This window comes from Pelobates fuscus, chromosome 6 (assembly GCF_036172605.1).
Source record: "Pelobates fuscus isolate aPelFus1 chromosome 6, aPelFus1.pri, whole genome shotgun sequence".
NCBI lineage: Eukaryota > Metazoa > Chordata > Amphibia > Anura > Pelobatidae > Pelobates > Pelobates fuscus.
In genome coordinates, this window is record NC_086322.1 from 173,072,069 (window position 1) to 173,092,996 (window position 20,928).

Below are 20,928 nucleotides of genomic sequence, written 5' to 3' on the forward strand. Positions count from 1 at the left end.
TATGGTCAGAGATAAAATATAGGTGGAAATAATGGTAGTACACTCTTATTTAAGCGAGCTATAGCCATCTTGAGCTAAATAGGCATACCGCGGTATAATCCCCACTTATAGGATATGTAGCATGTGTCCACCTCAAGAGTAGTATCCAAAACTCAGGAAAGGGATAGAAAGACAACTAATGGTGCTCTCAATATAAAAATGTCAGTAGATAAAATGAATAAAAATGTACTTACAAGGATATGACTACGCAAAACTTAAAAATAAGACTTAGTGAGCAATAAGGATATCTTAAAAAAGGATATCTTAACCATTCAGTATCAAAACATTTCATTCTACATAATAATGATCCAAAATTACTTAAATGTATTGGAATCCAAAAATGTACTATTCATTGGAGAGGGGTTAATATTAAAAATATCCTAAGTAAAAGTAAAGTGGAATTGGTATTCAATTAACAGACACTCACACCCAACCCTAACCTAACCCTACCCTAACCGTACTCTTAACCCTAACCCTACTCCTAACCCAGCCCTAACCCTAACCTAACCCTACCCTAACCGTACTCTTAACCCAAACCTACTCCTAACCCAACCCTAACTCTAACCATACTCCTAACCCTACACTTACCCTAAGTGCCGAATTTCGGAAGAACCGAACCGAAGTGCCGAAGTACCAAATTTTGGAATGCCGAACCAAATTTTTTGCCCATGCACATCCCTAACAATTAACAGGTCAATCTGTTGAACGCTTTTTTTTCTCGTTGAGTTTTTTGGGGGGCTTGCTCTTGAATGACATCTTGGCTTGTGCAATTTCTTATAAACTGCCTTTTTGGAATGTCTCTAAAGCATGGGGGATGATGGCAGATGGTGGAATATATTTAAGTATTCATGTGGACCTTTTTAACCCCTTAGTGACCAGACCGTTTTTAAATTTTCTTACCGTTTAGGACCAGGGCTGTTTTTAAATTTCTGCAGTGTTTGTGTTTAGCTGTCATTTTCCTCTTACTCATTTACTGTACCCACACACATATAGTTTTTCTCGCAATTAAATGGTCTTTCTAAAGATATCATTATTTTCATCATATCATATAATTTACTATAAAAAAAATTATAAAATATTATGAAACAATTAAAAAAAAAACACCTTTTATAACTTTGACCCCCAAAATCGTACGCATAGACAACCGCCAAAAAACACCCATGCTAAATAGTTTCTAAATTCTGTCCTGAGTTTAGAAAAACCCAATGTTAACATGTTCTTAGCTTTTTTTTTTTGCAAGTTATAGGGCTATAAGTACAAGTAGGACATTGCTGTTTCAAAATATATATTTTAAAAATGTATCAATAGTGCCATTGTAACACTGTTATCTGTCATAAATCTCTGAATCACACCTTACATGTACATATTTTTTTTTAAAGTAGACAATCAAGGGTATTCGATGTGGTCTTTTTCAGTAGCCACTTAGTCACAAACACTGGTCAAAGTTAGCATTTATATTTGTTTGTGTGTTAAAAATTCAAAAAACAATTATGAATGCTAACTTTGGCCAATGTTTGTCACTAAGTGGCTACTAAAAAGACTGAACATACCCCATTTGCATTACCTTGGGTTGTCTTCTTTTGCAAATGGTATGCCATCGTGGGGGTAATTCTTATTCCTAGGCTACCATACGCTCTTAAAGGCAACATAACCAATCTGGCCTTATATTTGACCCTGTAACTTTCAAAAACACTATAAAACTTGTACATGGGGGCGGTACTGTTTTATAGAGCAAACACAGACTCACAGGAATCCATGTTTAAAATGGAATGAGGCATGTGCAATTTGTTTCGGTCCGAATTTAAAGTCAGACGAATTTCGGCAATTCGGACATTCGGATGCTTCCGAATGTCCGAATTACCGAACTGAATTGCCGAATTTTGGAAGTGCCGAAGTGCTTCAGATTTCTAAAAAGTGTCAAAACAGGAGAGGGAGGGAAAATTAAGGGAATGATGACAGGAATCTAACCCTACTCCTACCCCGAACCCTTTGCATAACCCTAAACCTACCCCAACCTTCCTCTAACTCTACCCCTAACCCGAACCCTACCTCTTACCCCAACTTTCCTCTACCCCTAATCCTAGTAGACTTAGAGTTGGGGGTAGGGTTAGGGAATTGCCATTGGTGTGTAGATTTTTGTTAAACATTGTATTAACTATTATATATATATATATATATATATATATATATATATGAATAGTATCGGCACACGATAGTTACCAAACAACTACAGCTTATTGTATTAGTTCTGGTGAGCAGAATCATTTGCTTCAGGCTTTTTGCAGTAAATACTGTCTTTTCAGAGAAATTACAGCCTAGGGATACCTCCACTGGCCACTCCTTAGATGGCTGCTAGAGGTGCTTTCTGGGGCAGTGCTGCACACTGTGCAGCACTGTCATTAGTGTATCCACCAGAGATGTATTGATTTAATGCATTTCTATGAGAAGATGCTGATTGGTCAGGGCTGTGTTTGGCTTGTGCTGGCTCTGCCCCTGACCTGACTCCTTGACAAGCTGGGCCACTCCAATGCTTTTCCAATGTGATTGGCTCAGATTCCCACTTCTAATTAGGTCAGCAAAGCAGGGATATCAGGGGCAGAGCCAGCAGCAGCATGCTGAAATAAAGGTAAGATTTTTGGGGAACAGGGGAGCTAGATTGTGTTTTAACACTATAGGATTAGGAATACATGTTTGTGTTCCTGACTCTATAGCAGTGGTTCCCAACCCAGTCCTCAAGAACCCCCTACCAGTCCAGGATTTAGGGCTTACCCAGTTGTGTCTAAGGTGTTTTTAGAAAAAGAAGAAAAAAAAACATTTTTAGACACTACAGGGTAATCATTAAATCCTGGACTGGTAGGGGGTACTTGAGGACTTGGTTGGGAACCACTGCTCTATAGTGTCCCTTTAACCTTCACATCACAGATGTTTTTTTAAATCTTTACTCTAGTCTGCGGGCAAATAGTTCTTAATATGATCATTTGCTTGTAAAACACAAGTGAACATTAATCTGCAAATGTGCACCCTAGGAGTGTTTGGTAGAGAAAGAGAGACCATTATTCACTCAAGTTAAAATTCAAAGTTCATTTTATATTCATTGTTATAATAGCTACTCTAGTCTTAAATTTAAAATTCACTTTGAAGTCTCACTTTAGGAAATAACCCTGAAAATGAGAGTAAGAGGGTGAAACAGAGCATAAGAGAGAGTGTGGGAGAAACAGAGTGAAAGAAACTTTGTGATTGTGTGTGAGAATGAAAGAAAATAAGTGTGTGACAGTGGGAGTGACAGAGTGTGAGAGAGCAAGAATGAGAAAGTGTGTGAGGAGTGGGAGTGTGCAGGATAAAGCGAGATAGCAAGAGAGACTGATTGAAGGAAGTGTGCGTGGGAGAAAGAGCTGAGAGAGTGTAAAAGAGAGACAGAATATAAGACAGTAACAGAGAGTGAGTGTGATTGAGAGAGTCAGAGACAGTGTGTTTGTGTGTGTGTTTGAGAGAGACAGTGTGTGACTGACAGTGAGTACTTGAGAGAGACAGTGTGTGACTGCCAGTGTATGTTTGTTTGAGAGAGGCAGTGTGTGAGTGTGTTCGAGAGAGTCAGAGACAGTGTGTGTGTGTGTTTGAGAGAGACAGTGTGTGACTGACAGTGTTTGAGAGAGACAGTGTGTGTTTGAGAGGCAGTGTGTGTGTGTGTTTGAGAGTCAGAGACAGTGTGTGTATGTGTGTGTTTGAGAGTCAGAGACTGTGTGTGTGTGTGTGTTTGAGAGTCAGAGACTGTGTGTGTGTTTGAGAGTCAGAGACTGTGTGTGTGTTTGAGAGAGACAGTGTGTGACTGCCAATGTGTGTGAGCCTGTTTGCGAGAGACAGTGCGTGACTGACATTGTGTGTGAGTGTGTTTGATAGAGGCAGTGTGTGACTAACATTGTGTCATGTGATCTCGGTAGACTCGAGGATCCTGGGAGCTCACAGCTCCTTCAGCTGGAAGATAACAAGCCAAAACCAATGCAAAGCCACGCCCACCCGTCCATCTGCCCAATGAGCGCGAAGCAGGGTGTAGCTTGTTAGACGGAGACTCTCCAACTGCAAACCTTATGGCTGGTGACGTCACTGGGGTTGGAGAAACCGGAAGCTGTGTGTGTGTGTGAGAGAATTGTTTTGTTGCCTGTTCAGGTTTGTTGTGTGCAAGGCAGGTCCGTAGGAGGCACCGGCTCTGCCTTTATTAATAATAATACCGTTTAGGGGTATTAGTGTTTATTAATGTGCAGTCATAGAGCAGGGGGCATTCTGCTCACACATGTCCTCTTACATGCCTGGTGATGTCCATGGTGTGTGATGTCCAGCCATGACTGAGTGACACATGGCTGTCTGCCAGGGGGGCTGAAGGCAGCACAGACAGGGCTTCCCAGGGTCTCAGAGAGTGGGTGATCGCAGTTATCCTCAGCCCTCTCTCTGTATTCAGTAATATATAAAGTAGAATAATCACATTATTATTATTAATATCTGTCAGGTTTGCTGGGGATTGATATTTAATGTTGGATATTGTATGCTGTGTGATTGTATTTTGGTTTATGTCCAAGGATGGTATAGAACTCTTATAGAGTGACAGTGATAGTTGTCTGTTGCAGTGATAATTAGTGAATTGTGTATTTATCAGAATTTTAATGGCCTGCTCTGAGCATGTCTGCCTCTGTGTAGCATAGGGTTGGTGTTTATGCTATTGTCCTATTAATCCTGTGAAGGAGCCATCTAGCTTTCATAGACTTGTTTAAATTAAGAGAAAAAGGAAAGGTTGCCATTCAGTATCCCCAAAATGCCATGTACCTGTGGTAACTGGAGAAGATGGATTCGGCCACTTGTTGTGTTGCTGTATGTCATTGGGCTCATAGTAGGAATTCCAGTATGTATTTGGCAACTTCAGAAAATGGAGGTAAGTTTTCCTTTTATTCCAAGATGTTACTTAATAGCTCCATTAAAAATAAAATTTCACCTACATATCCATGGTGTTTGGGGTATTACATGTAGGGAATTACATATACTGTAATTTTTATTTTTGTTATTAACTAGTATGCATCCTCTATAGTTTATCTATTTGTACTAGCCTTGTTATGGGCAATACGTGTTGTTTAAGGCATTATTAATAAAATTATTTCTCAAACATTATTTCTTATAACATTTCAGACCAATAAATGCTTGAAAACAAATAGGCATTGCTTACATCTTATAAAATCAGACGTTATGTTGTTAATTGTGCAGAACATTATTATTATGATATTTCTAGAGCGCCGTCAAATTCCGCAGCGCTTTACAATGGGTGGACGAACAGACATGTAGTTGTAACCAGACAAGTTGGACATACAGGAACAGAGGGGTTGAGGGCCCTGCTCAATGAGCTTACATGCTAGAGGGAGTGGGGTAAAATGACACAAAAGGTAAGGATAGTATTAGACTAGTGACAGTTGCAGAAGAGGAATCAGTCGGGAGCTATTAACAGTTTAATTGATTTGCTTTTATGAAGAAAGTGGGTTTTTAACGATTTTTTGAAGGAGTGGAGACTGGGTGAGCATCTAACGGAGGAGGGAAGCGAGTTCCACAGGAATGGTGCAGCCCTTGAGAAATCTTGAAGGCGAGCATCAGAGGTGGGAGTACGGGCAGAAGATAGACGTAAGTCTTCAGCAGATCGTAAGGGCCTAGACGGGAACCAGAATTTAAAATTGAGCTCTATATTTTATAGGAAGCCAATGTAGGGACTGACAGAAGGGTGAGGCATGGGAGGTGCGGACGGACAGGAAGATGAGCCTCGCCGCCGCATTCATTATGGACTGTAATGGCGCAAGTTGGGAGCATGTAAGACCACTGAGAAGCGGATTACAGTAGTCAAGGCGAGAAAGGACAGTGGAATGGACCAACACCTTAGTCGCATCTGGCGTTAAGAAGGGGCGGATGCGCGCAATGTTTTTGAGATGGAATTGACAGGATTTGGCGATAGATTGAACATGAGGCTTGAAGGAGAGGTCGGAGTCAAAGAAAACACCTAGGCAGCGGGCCTGCGTGATTTGGAGCTGATGGTAGCACCGTTGACTTGGAGGGAGACAGACACAGGAGGAACAACACTTAAGGGAGGAAAGACCAGAATTTCAGTTTTGGTCAAGTTTAGTTTAACCCCTTAAGGACACATGACATGTGTGACATGTCATAATTCCCTTTTATTCCAGAAGTTTGGTCCTTAAGGGGTTATGGAAGTGGGCAGCCATCCAGTTAGAAACAGCAGAGAGGCAGTCAGAGACACTAGTCAAGAGGGACGGGGAGAGATCAGGAGAGGACAGGTAGATTTGCGTGTCTTCTGCATAGAAATGATATTGGAAGCCAAAGGAGCTAATGAGTTTACCAAGGGAGGCAGTATAGATGGAGAACAGTAGGGGACCAAGGACTGAACCTTGGGGGACACCAACAGAGAGGAGTTGTGGATAAGGTCAGGTGTCCCGATACTTTTGTCCATAGTGTATGTGACTAAGCTGGTCTTTGCACTTTAGAACCTCTGACAAGTACTATCAAAAAGTATTCTATCCATATTTTTTTATATACATTATTGTTTTTGTGAGGTGGTCAAGACAAGCTTCTCTCATAGATATGAGTTCCTCCTGTCAGTTAAGATGTGACACGGGAGGCATGTGCATAACAAATGTTTTATGCCAACCCGAAACAACGTAATAAATATGAACCTGCTGCGTTCTAATGTCCTTTTGGCTGGCATACTGTTTGGTGATACTTTTCAAGGGCTGAAAAGATCTAAGGGTAAACAAATACAGTGCTTTGGTTAACCCTTACTATATCATAACTTTGTTTAGGATGACTCATATATCCGCCTGACACTTAAAAAATCCCAGATCAATAAATTAAATGCTTGAAAACAAAAAGGCATCGCTTACATCTTATAAAATCGGACTTTATAATGTTAATTTTATTAAAGGACACGGAGGCTCATATTATGCTTATCTCTTTCTTTATTATACCTCAGCAGCAAAGAGAAGGTATAAGATATTCATAGAAAAAAACTTCAATAAGAACAGGATCTCAAAGGGTTAACATAACATTCCACCCTTAACCAATAGGAACAGTCCTCTTGTCCATAACCACCCATGTGACCTTTCCTCTCCCTCTTTCTTTGCTGCTGCCTCAGCTAAGTAACACCTAATTTTCTTCTCTCTAGTCAGAGGAATTTTATTGATTATTTGCTTGAATTTATGTACTGTCTATGTATTTTTTCCACAGTTTCCCTCATTAGGTATACCCCCTTTAAACCAGCGTGTCCACACGCTTTGGGGTTTTTCCTTCACTCAGCGGTTTACCGCCTCCGGCGGTAAACCCACCCCCTCCCTCCCTGCTCCGGGTAGTTTATTACCCGTTCCATATCCCATCCTTCCCCCCTGAGCGCTCCCCGCGACCGTTTTCTCCGGCGCGAGCGTTTCGCGGCCGGTAAACGCTTGCGCACGCGCACTGGCAGCCGCACAGAGTGACAGCCATTTCCACTAACGGCTGACAGGATTTTCCCGCCTTTTTTCCCGACACCCCCCTGTGACCTAGAAGCGGGCGGGAATACGCGGATTGGCTGCTGGCTGGGACTTGCAGCTTACCAGTGCTCCCTTGCGGCCATTCCGGAGGGAACACTCGGTAAGCTAACAGTCTTTTGCTTGTGCCTTGTCCTATCACTCCCAGCCAACCACTTTATCAGTGTACATTCACAATAGTTACACATACACTCTGTAGTTATTCAGTTGCTTGTGCAAACTGAATATTACACAATTTTCTCTCACTCCCTTCAGCCTATTTATCTAGCATGCTGAACCCCAGAGTCCAGGAGACTGGCACTCCTACTACTGCTAGCAAGAACACCAAGCTCCAGGTGTCCCCTGCCACGCGCCCACTCTCTCCACAGAGAGAGGACGCGGCCTCCATGGAGCAGCTGAACTCGGAGGAGTTCCATACGCTCCTGGACGCGACCATGACCAAGTCGGTCACACAGGCCATATACACGGCTATAGGGGCAATGTCAGACAACCTGACACAATCCATTAGTAACGCCATCATGGCGTCTAATACCAACCCTAGCGGCCTCCACCCCAAGGCCCAAGATGACAAGCCTGCTTCCCTCACCGGTCGCAAGGCCACTGAAAAGACCCACCACGTGGGCAGACAAACCTCCAAAACACATATGACGGACAGGTTGCGCCCTGTCACTAATGAGGACGTGGGGCCCCCACGTAAACGAGCCTCCCACCGGGCAAAAACGGTGAGGAAATGGAAACGGGCTAAGGCCCAAACTGAGACATCCGACTCTGATTCGGAACTGGAGGAGGTACTGAACGAGTCTGAAGAAATAGACCATGTGGCCCAGTATATTGCGGCCAGGATTAGGAAACCCCTGGATAAACATACCAGGAACAAACTAAGGGCAGAATGCCCACGCCCGACGGTCCCTGATATGGCCTGTGCCACACCAGAAGTGGACCCAAAAATCGCCCAATTCCTGGGCAAAACTGGCTGGAAGGCCAAAAAGGGTTTGGATTATTCGCTGCGCCACTGCCAGGACAAGGTGCTTGACTCCTTGGGCCCCAGCGCAAAAATCTTCGACATGGTCGAAGCGGCACTTTCAGGTGACACACCTGTAGACCTCCTGGCTATTCGAGAATGGGCACAGCGCTCTATTTGCCTCATCGGCAATTCCAACGCTGCACTAAGCACAGAGAGACGAAAGGCGATCCTCATGAAGATCGACCCGAAACTGGTCAACATGGCCATAACTGAGCCTGGCACGCAGGCAAAAGGCCTCCTTTTTGGAGACAATTTTGTGAAAGAGTTGGGTACCTACGTGAGCACATTTACAGCCCTGGACAAGGCGCAAACAAATCTCAAACGAGTGTTCTCCCCAAAGGTTTTTGGGGGGGCTGGCAGACATCGGGGCTGTCTGTCCAGCCGCTCTTCACGGGGCTCCTACCGGGGCTACCGAGGCTCCACTACATCCAGGTTCCCACAGACAGAAGTCAGGAATCCTACACCCTTCTTTCCTGTCAGGGGCAGATCATGGCAGTCCAGAGGACACCGAGGTGCCACATACGGCCGACGGCCTTATGGTAAGTACCCTTCCCCTACCTTATTCTGATATAACACATGTGGGAGGCAGATTATCCCAATTTTTCGGGGCATGGCAAAGACTCACGTCCGATGCCTGGATCCTCAACACAGTGCTAGGGTACCACATAGAGTTTGTGCAAAACCCGATACAATACACTATACCAAGGCGGATGGTGTTTGCCCCCCAAGACAGGGAACTAGTGTCGAAGGAAATCGAAACACTGACGGAGAAGGGCGCGATCTACCAGGTCGCGCCTCACTCCCCAGGCTTCCTGAGCAACCTGTTCTTGGTTCCCAAAAAGGGCGGCGGCGTGAGGCCGGTGATCAACCTACGCCCTCTCAATACATTCGTACGATACCACCACTTCAAAATGGAAGGGATCCATTGCCTACGAGACCTTCTCCGGCTGGGGGATTGGATGGTCAAACTGGACCTCCAAGATGCCTACCTCACCATCCCCATCGCAGAGGAGTGTCACCACCTCCTCCAGTTTATATGGAACCACCAGACATGGAGGTTCCGCTGCCTACCATTTGGCCTCTCGTCAGCACCATGGTGCTTTACAAAACTGCTAAAACCGGTAGTGGCACTGCTGCGCAGCAGAGGGGTGCGCATGATCATATATCTGGACGATATGCTGATCATGGCGCAGGATGCCCTTATACTTCAACAACATCTATCCTGGGCACTATCCCTCCTTCACAACCTGGGATTCCTAATCAACTGGGAGAAATCAGTTTTAATCCCCTCCCAGTCCATGGAATTCCTAGGATTCACTATAGAGGCAGTCCAAGGGACCCTAAGCCTACCGCCTTCAAAGATCAAGACTATCAAGAAGGAGATTCGCAGAACACTGGCTCGTCCAACGCTCACCGTGAGACAACTAGCCAGAATAATCGGACTCCTTTCAGCCTCCATACAGGCAATCTTCCCGGGCCCCCTACATTACAGAGCCCTGCAGAGACTGAAAACAGCACAACTACAATCGGGTCACTCCTATTCAGACTCCGTGCCACTCGATCGCACAGCCAAAGAGGAGCTCAGGTGGTTGCTCCAGCACATGGAAGCATGGAATGGCAGAGCAATCTTCGGCACCACCCCAGATTGCATAATAGAATCCGATGCCAGCACGCGGGGCTGGGGAGCGCGTTGTGGTCCTATCTCCACAGGAGGAAGATGGTCCCAAACGGAAAAGGCACTACACATCAACAGCCTGGAACTTATGGCAGGCTCTTTCGCGCTGAAGAGCCTCCTGGGCCCCAAAACGCACTGCTCCATCATTCTGCGGATGGACAACATATCAGCAGTCCAATACATCAACCGCCTCGGCGGCACCAGATCCAAAATCCTGGCAGACTTAGCCACAGACTTCTGGCAATTTTGCTTGGAACGCAACATATCGGTTCAAGCCGAATACATTCCGGGACTTTCGAACACCGTAGCAGACTGGAACTCCAGATACCTACGGGATGCCAGCGATTGGCACCTGAACCGCGCAACGTTCTTAAAACTTCAGACATTATGGGGCCCGATGTACATGGACCTGTTCGCGTCGAGATTGAATACTCAACTTCCGAAATTCTTCAGTTGGAGACCGGACCCAGAAGCAGTAGCTACGGATGCATTCCTACATCCATGGCCGGTCAGAAGACTATACGCTTTCCCCCCATTCGCTCTACTGGCACGAACATTGGTACACCTCGACCGCTCGCGGTCGTCCATGGTCCTCATAACACCATTCTGGACAACACAGCCTTGGTTCCCTTCACTCATGGAGATGTCCATAGATGTTCCCAGATTGCTACCAGACCATCTACACCTCCTTTCAGATCCCGAAGGGAATCCACATCCACTGGTGATGCAGGGTCAACTCAAATTGCTAGCGTGGCTCCTCTCAGGGGACCCTGGGTCATACCAGATGTTCCACAGACGACTCTCGAACTACTGGCGGGAGCCTGGGCTCCAGGAACACGGAGATCCTACAGTACGGCCTGGAAAGCCTGGAGTGGTTGGTGCATGGAACAACAAGTGGATCCCGTATGTGCCTCTGTGAATTATATGTTACGTTTCCTCACACTCCTATACGACCAAGGCCTGGCGTATCGGACGATCAACGTTTACAGATCAGCGATCTCCGCTGGACACAAAGGCTGGGAAGGATCCCCAGCGGGCAAACACCTACTGGTGTGCAGACTCCTACGTGGGGTTCGATTTTCCAGACCCCCACAACCCCGATACACATCAGTGTGGGACGTGAACCTAGTCTTAAACTTATTAGAAAGATGGCCACAGAACTCTTCTCTCACACTGAAACAACTATCAGCAAAACTGGCCATGCTCTTCTGCCTGATCTCATGCAAACGAGTTTCGGATGTTCGGGCACTAGACGTTGATGCACGCTCGTTCACCCCAACGGGAGTAACATTCAACATATCCAGACGTACCAAAACAACGATTTCATCAATATCATACCCTGCATTCCCTCATAACGTAAACCTATGTCCAATAGCCTGCCTGAAGGAATACGAAAAACGGACACAGGCATTTAGAAATCCGAGACACCACGAACTGTTTTTGGCCATCAACACGCCACACCAACCAGTATCCTCAGTAACAATAGCCCGATGGGTGAAGTGGATAATGACCACCGCTAATATAGACACGTCCATATATGGCGCACACTCCACCAGGGGAGCTATGGCGTCCAAAGCGTTCACTTTGGGATGCAGGTTGGAAGACCTATTGCGGACAGCGGATTGGTCCCGTGAGTCCACCTTTAAGGATTACTATTTTCACCTTACAGACCACATATCATCGACAGTCATTGCACAGCTTTGAACTAGCATAATATGAGCCTCCGTGTCCTTTAATAAAATTACCAGATTTTACTAATTACATGACGTAAAGTCATGATTTTATAAAGGACACGGAGGCGAATATTCGCCCACCCGGTAAGTATGTCATTTCAACAATTGTAAGACAGAATTGTATGCCCACCCGATATATCCTGACATTGCAGGTAAGGTTGAGTTTGTCTAAATACGAGTCGATTATGTACCATAAGTTTATTACATACCATAGCACATACTACGGGCAAGTTAATCTGTACAGATAACGAATACATAGAGTTAAACAATACCAATGTGGCAAACAGTTGCGAGACCATATTTTACCACCTCTTTTCTCTATCCCATTTCAGCTTGAAGATCTAATATCGAAACCTTCAGATGACCAGTTGTCAGCACAGTTCAAACGGATAACTTCTACAGTCCAGTTGCATAGAAGTGTTCGTTACAAGGGATAAAGTTTCCAAATTGTTCTTCTCAAGTTATGATGATCCAGCTTCGGCATGACCAAAGAAAGAGGGAGAGGAAAGGTCACATGGGTGGTTATGGACAAGAGGACTGTTCCTATTGGTTAAGGGTGGAATGTTATGTTAACCCTTTGAGATCCTGTTCTTATTGAAGTTTTTTTCTATGAATATTATACCTTCTCTTTGCTGCTGAGGTATAATAAAGAAAGAGATAAGCATAATATTCGCCTCCGTGTCCTTTATAAAATCATGACTTTACGTCATGTAATTAGTAAAATCTGGTAATTATGCATAACATATTCCCCTTCATGGAAAATCTATTTTAGTATCTGCATTGTTTGTGTGTTTCTTGTGAACCTCACCTGATTTTGAGCATGACCAGTGAGTCACTGAACACTCACCTATAATACTACATGTTCACAAACTGAAAAAAAAAAAACACGGGGCCGGGGCCTAACCGCAGAGCTGAGCGGACGCAGGATAGAGCTGCTCTGGCTCCTGGTGGCAAATATCCCTGATTAAAAGCCTGAAACAGACCACAAACCCACAAAATGGGCCACCAACGAGGAACTGAGGACCGGGGCTACACGCCGGCACCAAACATGTGGCACAAAATGCACAAAACCCGGCAATGTGGACCAAGGCCCATCAGCAAGGCGGCCGCTCCCCCGTTGTCCCTGATGGCAAACAGCTCGAACAAGGGCCCTCGTTCCCCCCCCCCCCCCATGGACCGGTGGGGGTCATCCCGGTCCCAGGAGGGTACCCGCGGGTGTGGTGAAAGCACTCCTAGCCGAGTCGAACCAACCACAAAATGGCGGCAACTGGCAAGGGGACAATCACCGCGACGCGAGAGGCAGACTGCCTGAAGAGAATAGATGCCCTATTTGAGGCCTTCTGGCACAAGTTAGAAGAACAACAGGCCGCAGCCCAAACCCCGATCGAACACTTATGGAAGGTGCAGCCTGCTCGCACTCAGCCCAGTGGCAAGGCAAGCTGGAAAATGGCGCCAGAGACAGCGCGACGCAAAAACCCGCAAGGAGCCCACGACTGAAAACGGCCCCAAGCAAGTTGAAGCCCCCTTCACCTAAGCCCAAACCAAAGCCAGGCACCACTGCCAGGAAGAGCACACATCCATACCCGCGCAGGACCAGACCGATGCACACGAACAGATCCAGTTGCTATACAGCAGGTCTCCGTGGACACAAAGCGGGAAGCCTAGCATTAGGACTCTCAGGACCGGGACCAACAACGGCTGAGTTCCCGTGCGGCTTACAGGTCTGGACAGAAACCCCAGAAGGCATAGGCTGACATGGGGGACATTGAGAGACACTCTGGGACACAAGGCTCTTGATCTGCCGCCCACCACGTTTAATCTTAATTTTGATTTGGGTTTTCCAGCTCTGCTACCCTAAACGAGAGCGCAGTTGTTAATGTATGTTGCCGATACCCCTAGCATGCCGATACCCCTAGCATGTGTTTAATGCATAGTTTCCTGTACCTCTACCTATGAATAGCATTATACCAACTGTTATTGGCTATGTTTACCACTATTGCTTTATCATTATTACCAGGCCAATACCCTTACATGCCATTCAAATAGTAGCCTAGACCTGCACGTTTAGTTTAGCTATATGTCAGCTCTGCCTGTTTACTTAGCGACACTCTGCTCCAGACATCCACTGGAATAGGTTGAGCCTGGCATTGGGCCTATCGCTTGCACAACGTAGTCACCTGCACAGGCAGAAGCCGCATTACTTCCTTCTCTTGTGTTTTTGCAAACCATTATTTTTATTTTTATTAATATTATTTTGGTTCCTCATATTTCACTCACACACTGAGATGCAAGACCATACTGTCCAGACTCATTACCAGTGGTCTCCTCTCTTCAGTAATTTCCCAGCAAGCTCTATAGTAATATTACAGATGATGTCTCACCCTTTAATTGGCCTGTAACTTGCATTTTGAAGTCTCATGTATACCCATACTTTACAAGTCAAGCTGGCCCTTTTTAGCCTTGTTTTCTGCCTAAACAGTTAGTCATGTTTGACCAGCCTCATACTTTTGTCTGTCTGTTAAACCTTAAAAAAATGCAAGTACATTAAATGCCATGGTGATATAAGTTGATTAAGCAGACAACTCCTCATTGGGCCTCATGTTTACAATTTTCAGGGTACCACATGCTAATTAATACACGTTATATAATATTTGGGCAGAATACCCATACTTAAACTGTGGTGTGTATTAGCAGCCTAGACTACCTCTTTTTCAAGTCAACTCAGCAGACAATGCCTCATTATTCCTCATTATGTCTCATGTATATAAGTTTAAGGGTACCCTCTTGCACCCGAGAGGTTTGAATCGACATCCCATCTCCTTGGTTAGATAGGAAGGATAGGCTTGAATTCAGGAACAAAATGTGTAAAAGTTCTGAAGTGCCTTTCTAACCTCTCTTAGCATGCTTATCCTGTGTTTAGCAACCTACCATCACCTACCATACGTTTCACAAGCATGAATATCTTGATGTTATAACTTAATTTCAGAAAAAGTGCAGTTAATCAGACATGTAATGTACTCTACCAGTTAATATTTTCTGATACCAATTGCAATGTCTCTGTTAGATTGTAAAATTTGCAAAGCACTACAAAAATAAAGAATTAAAAAAAAAAAAAAACAGAAAAAAGCAGAAAGTGAAAATGTGATTACGTTTGTCCTTTAACATATGCATAGTCAAAGCTCTGTTACTTAGAGACCGCAGTACTGTGGCTACCAAAGGGATGCACAGACAATGGATTGAAATATTTTATTTTCTTGTATTTATATATTTGCTTGTATCATTATTATAACAATATGCATGTGCATGTAGCACTTACAAATGTTTTTTTGGGATATATGCTCATTTTAGCTGTTATGCTTGGAGACAATGGTGTCTGTATAATAATTTATTAAAAGTTTTATGTTTAAATTCATATTGTTATGGTACCGTTTAAATACAGATAATATTAAAATTAATAATAAACAATTAAAATGAAAAAAAAACACATCTGTTCCTACCTTATTTGAGCAAAGTTACAAAATGTTATGACAGGTAACAATAATATAATATACTAAGATATAAATGTGTTTTCTGTACTAAAATACACCAGTAACTTTTTATATGTTGCTAGCTTGCAGATAATGATTTTCATGTTTAAAATACCAATTTCTTCTTGTTATTTGTTTGTGTGTGTGTGTGTGTGTGTGTACATTTGTATGGTCTATATTACAACAGCAAAAAAATGACGTTACCTGTTTTATTTCTCTAATACAGGTTGGAGTACATACCAAGGCATGGTTTATTGCTGGGATTTTTGTACTAATGACCATACCAATTTCTCTCTGGGGAATATTGCAACATCTGGTTCATTATACACAGCCTGAATTGCAGAAACCAATAATAAGGTGATTCATATTACAAATATGTTCTGGTAAAAGGTTGATATGGGAGCAGGCAATGTGTGCTGTTCTCTACAGTTGACAGGTTCTCTTGTGATGTTCTGCAAGTCAGGTGACTGGCAGAACATTATGGAATATGTCATCTACAACATGGAATGACAGTTGTTGCCTGCTTTTGCCCTAATGATAGCTAAACATTCCTTAATATATGCTTTTCTTTTCCTAGGATATTGTGGATGGTGCCAATTTACAGCTTAGATAGTGTAAGTATTTTATCTTTATTAATGATACCGCATAACACGTTCCTGGCACTTATCGCTTGTTTGCTTTTATTTTTTATTGTACTTATTGTTATCATTAAAACACTTGTTCCTGGTTGTTGTACTAATAGAAAGTAAGTAGTAATTGCAGATTGAAAACCATTACTAATTTTAGGCTGAGTGCACAAGCAGGAAATATAGTTATTTGTAAATCTGTTAGTAGTGAAGTAGCTAAGTTTGGACTGTTTTAAATCCTTAAAGGACCACTATAGTGCCAGGAAAACATACTCGTTTTCCTGGCTCTATAGGGTCCTTGGGTCCCCCTCATCCTTTGGGCCCCCCTCCCGCCGGGCTCTAGGGTGAGGAAGGGGTTAATCCCTTACCTTTTTTCCAGCGCCGGGCTCCCTCTGCGCTGGGGGCTCTCCTCCTCCTTTCCCCGTCATCGGCTGAATGCGCATGCGCAGCACGAACCGCGCGCGCATTCAGCCAGTCTCATAGGAAAGCATTCTCAATGCTTTCCTATGGACGCTGGCGTCTTCTCACTGTGAAAATCACAGCGAGAAGCGCGGAAGCTCCTCTAGCGGCTGTCAATGAGACAGCCACTAGAGGCTGGATTAACCCATTTGTAAACATAGCAGTTTCTCTGAAGCTGCTATGTTTACAGCAGAGATGGTTAATCCTAGCACCTGGCACCCAGACCACTTCATTAACCCCTTAAGGATGGATGCCGGTTCAGGACCGTCATCGGCATTTTTCCATTGCCGACCGATGACGGTCCTGAACCGTCCTAACTTTAAGATTTACTTACCCGATCGCCGTCGTTCCCCCGGCGGCGATCGGCGGTGCTCCCGTTGTGGGGAGACTGCCTGCAGCCCAGACAGTCTCCCCATGGCGGATTAGGACCCCTGTGGCCATGTGATCGCTCAACAGGGCGACCACATGGTCACAATAGGTGTCCATGTGTCTGCCTGCAGGGGGACTGTCTGTGCTGACAGGCAGTCTCCCTGCCAGTGTAAAATCATAAAATAAATTAAAGTTAATAAAAAAAAATTTATTATTATATATGTATATATATATTATACTTATATAATATATGTCTATATATCATATATATAATGTCATGCTAAGTGTATTTTTATATTATTATGTACATATATTAATATAAAAATACACTTATAATTAAATTACACACGTATATATATAATATATAGAATAACTATATATATTGTGTGTATATATATATATATATTATTATAAAATACAAATAATAAGTAATTTAAATTAAATAAAACATGTAAAAATAATACAAATTTAAAAAAAATTATATATCTATACGAAATTTTATTCTAACTGTATTTTGATATTAATATATTTATATCAAAATACACTTAGAATGAAATTGTATATATATCTATGTATATATAAATAAATAGAATACGAACTATTCATATGTCCATATACAAAATTACACAAATAATTATATAAATATACACGTAGACTTCAAATATATAAAAATGCATATATATTTAAATTCTACGTGCGTATTTATGTAATATTTTTGCATAATTAAGTTATTTTATTGATTGCAATTTAAGGGACCTGCCTGCCAACCCAGGCCGAAAGTCCAGAGAATTTAATTTGCTATCACTGTATTTTACCCTGTAACGTTCTGCGACACCCTAAAACCTGTACATGGGGGGTACTGTTTTACTCGGGAGACTTCGCTGAACACAAATATTAGTGATTCAAAACAGTAAAACATATCACAGCAATGATATTGTCAGTGAAAGTGACTTTTTTTGCATTTTTCACACACAAACAGCACTTTTACTGATGATATAATTGTTGTGATACATTTTCCAGTTTTGAAACACTAATATTTGTGTTCAGCAAAGTCTCCTGAGTATAACAGTACCCCCCATGTACAGGTTTTATAGCGTTTTTGAAAGTTACAGGGTCAAATATATGGGTCAAATATTTTTACATTGAAAATGGCCAGGTTGGTTACGTTGCCTTTGAGAGCGTATGGTAGCCCAGGAATGAGAATTACCCCCATGATAATTAAGGGGTTAAGCTGAAGTGGTGTGGGTGCCTATAGTGGTCCTTTTAAGGACACCAGTTCAGAAGATTGTCTTCACAAGTTTTTTTTGCATTTTTTCTAGTTTGTGTTTTAACTACAATTTGCATCAGTCTCATTTATTGCACCAAAGCATATTATATACTATTTTTTTAGAAGGACAAAACAGACTACAGGCTTTAATTTGATGTGAAAATGGGAAATGCTTATTGAAATAAATCAATAATATATACAGGACAGGTTTTTTATTGCAGTGGTTCATTAACCGTTACTAGAATGTAATTTCAGCAACCTGTGGACTCTACCTACCTTATATTATAGGAGGTAATGACCGGATTAGCTGATACATTTATACTTTATTAGTGACCTTATTCACCTATATCTCCATTTCTATTGCCATTTTATTTTTATTTATTTTTATTTTATATTTTTTTATTTTCATTTTTATATTTTATTTTATTTTATTTCAATCTTATTTTATTTTTCACTTTTTTTCCACTTTTATTATCTGTTTTCTATATGTTTTATGCCTTTCCACTGAGTCCTGTATATATTATTGATTTATTTCAATAAGCATTTCCCATTTTCACATTTGTTTAACCCTTGGTGGTGGTTATTTCTTACAAGTGATACAGTGGTTATGGTAGTCATATCGAATCTTGACCTTTAACTTTAGAGGGAAATTCTACCATTTCTTGGTGTTTACCCATCATTTAGTTGAACATTTATCTATTTAATTTGATGTGACATTCAGTGAGGGGAAGTATTTGATCCCCTGCTGATTTTTTTTTTTTTTTTTTTTTTTAAATCTTTATTTTTGCTGTGCAGATAAGAAAAATTACAAACTGGCTCCAGGTACCCCAACGGCAATCCTTGAGCTGCGTGGCATGTATAACAAATAGGGTAGTTGCTAGGCATTGCACATTTTTGGTGATTTAGGTACAAGATAAGGTTACACGCAGATGGTATAATTAGTTTAGCTAGGAACACATTTAAACATGAGATATATATCATCCCCCCCGAGACCCCCACAGCCACACATGAATGCAATTGGTAAGGCTAGAACAGTGAGACAGGTAATATTTCAACATTGCCATAGTTATACTGGGGCAGGTAAATACTAGATATGACATCTTTAGCAAGTCCCCTTGTGTCTCATGGATTCCGCTTGTTCACACTGATGCCCGGTGGTCTGCCTGTGTTGCGGCTGTGGCGGGGCTGATTGACCGATGGTGCACTGAGTGATGTGCGGCATCCGGCTCGCTGTACCTGGACCCCGGTGTGTCTAGAGGGTGGCATGTTGTGGAGTGTGGGCTGTTGTTCCCCGCTGTTCAGGCAAGTGCTAGCTTGGCGTGCTGTGCCCCATTTGCAGAGAGTCACCTGAGATAAGTGTCCCATTAGGGTGCCAGGATGCGTGTGTGCGGCTGGGCTTTGTGGGTGTCCGCTTCTTTGGTGCTGCTGAACCACTTGGTTGCGGCGTTAGTGGGGTGGGCAGCTTTCAATCAGCTCTTGGTGTAGGCGCGCGGTCTCTGCCATCTTAGGTCCTGCATCTGGCAGTGCTGCAAGGCCTTGGTCTCAGCCGTAGCGGTCGGGGCCCCAGGGGGAGGACCGGGATCACCCCCGCCGGTCCAGAGGGGGGGGGGGGGACGGAGCCGGTTCCTCGAGGGTGTAAGCCCCAGGTTGTACACTGCTTGGCAGGATAGCGGGGCGGCAGACGTCTGCCCCACTCACCGCCGGAGTAGGCCTCAGCTTCAGCGTTAAAGATTTATCCCCCAGGGGACTAATACTCATTGAGCAAGCCTCACCCTGGATTCAGTGTGCTCTGCCCGTCGAGGGCCGCCGCTGCTGGCCGGTATTTCTGTAAAAAGTCGCAGTTTTGTGGTTGAAATAGCTTAGTTTTGCTGGAGCTGGTCTGTCTTGCGACCGTCCAGCTCGGCGGCCGGCCCCGCCCCTCGATCCCCTGCTGATTTTAAACGTTTGTCCACTGACAAAGAAATGATCAGTCTATAATTTTAATGGTAGGTGTATTTTAACAGTGAGAAACAGAATAACAAAACAAAAAAAATCCAGAAAAATGCACGTCCAAAAAGTTATAAATTGATTTGCATGTCAATGAGTGAAATAAGTAATTGATCAGTTAGCAAGATTTATAGCTCCCATGTGTCTTTTATACAGGTAACAAGCTGAGATTAGGATTTCACTCATTGATGTGCAAATCAATTTATAACTTTTTTTTTTAATTTTTCTGGATTTGTTTTTGTTTTTAATTCTGTCTCTCACTGTTAAAATAAGCCTACCATGGGGGGCGGGGCCTGAACGCCAAGCTGTAGAGACGCGAATTGCACGAACTCCTCACTGCATTTAGCAAAAAAGCAACTTTTAGCCGAACTAAAACCGAGACAAAAGCCAGCTAAAGCCTTACCTCGGAAACGAGCAGCGAGGAACTACCGAGGGCAGAAGCTTGACTGAAGCCAACAAGCGGCACACTCGGAGCCATGCGGCCCGCTGACCACCGGGAGGGACGGCCGACCTCCCAGCTCTGAGAGGCACAGGGGCTTATAAGGTAGAATAGGCAACCCGCTACCCCCTCCCCCCCCCCTTTTTGGTCCGGCGGGGGTGATCCCGGTCCAACCCTGGGGGAACACTCTGACCCACAGCAAAGGAGGGACAGAATGACTACAGC

The 20,928-nt window shown here is 43.5% G+C and overlaps 1 protein-coding gene across 1 annotated transcript in view; it reads left to right on the forward strand.

Annotated features, from left to right (window-relative positions):
* The first annotated feature begins 4,643 nt into the window (after nucleotides 1-4,643).
* TMEM184C (transmembrane protein 184C) overlaps nucleotides 4,644-20,928 on the forward strand; it is a 32,018-nt gene continuing 15,733 nt past the window's right edge. Inside the window, exons 1-3 of the mRNA XM_063458485.1 lie at nucleotides 4,644-4,960; nucleotides 15,784-15,914; nucleotides 16,135-16,171. Of these exons, the coding sequence (XP_063314555.1) occupies nucleotides 4,844-4,960; nucleotides 15,784-15,914; nucleotides 16,135-16,171 (285 nt within the window). The 5' untranslated portion in view covers nucleotides 4,644-4,843. The remainder of the gene's footprint in view (nucleotides 4,961-15,783; nucleotides 15,915-16,134; nucleotides 16,172-20,928) is intronic.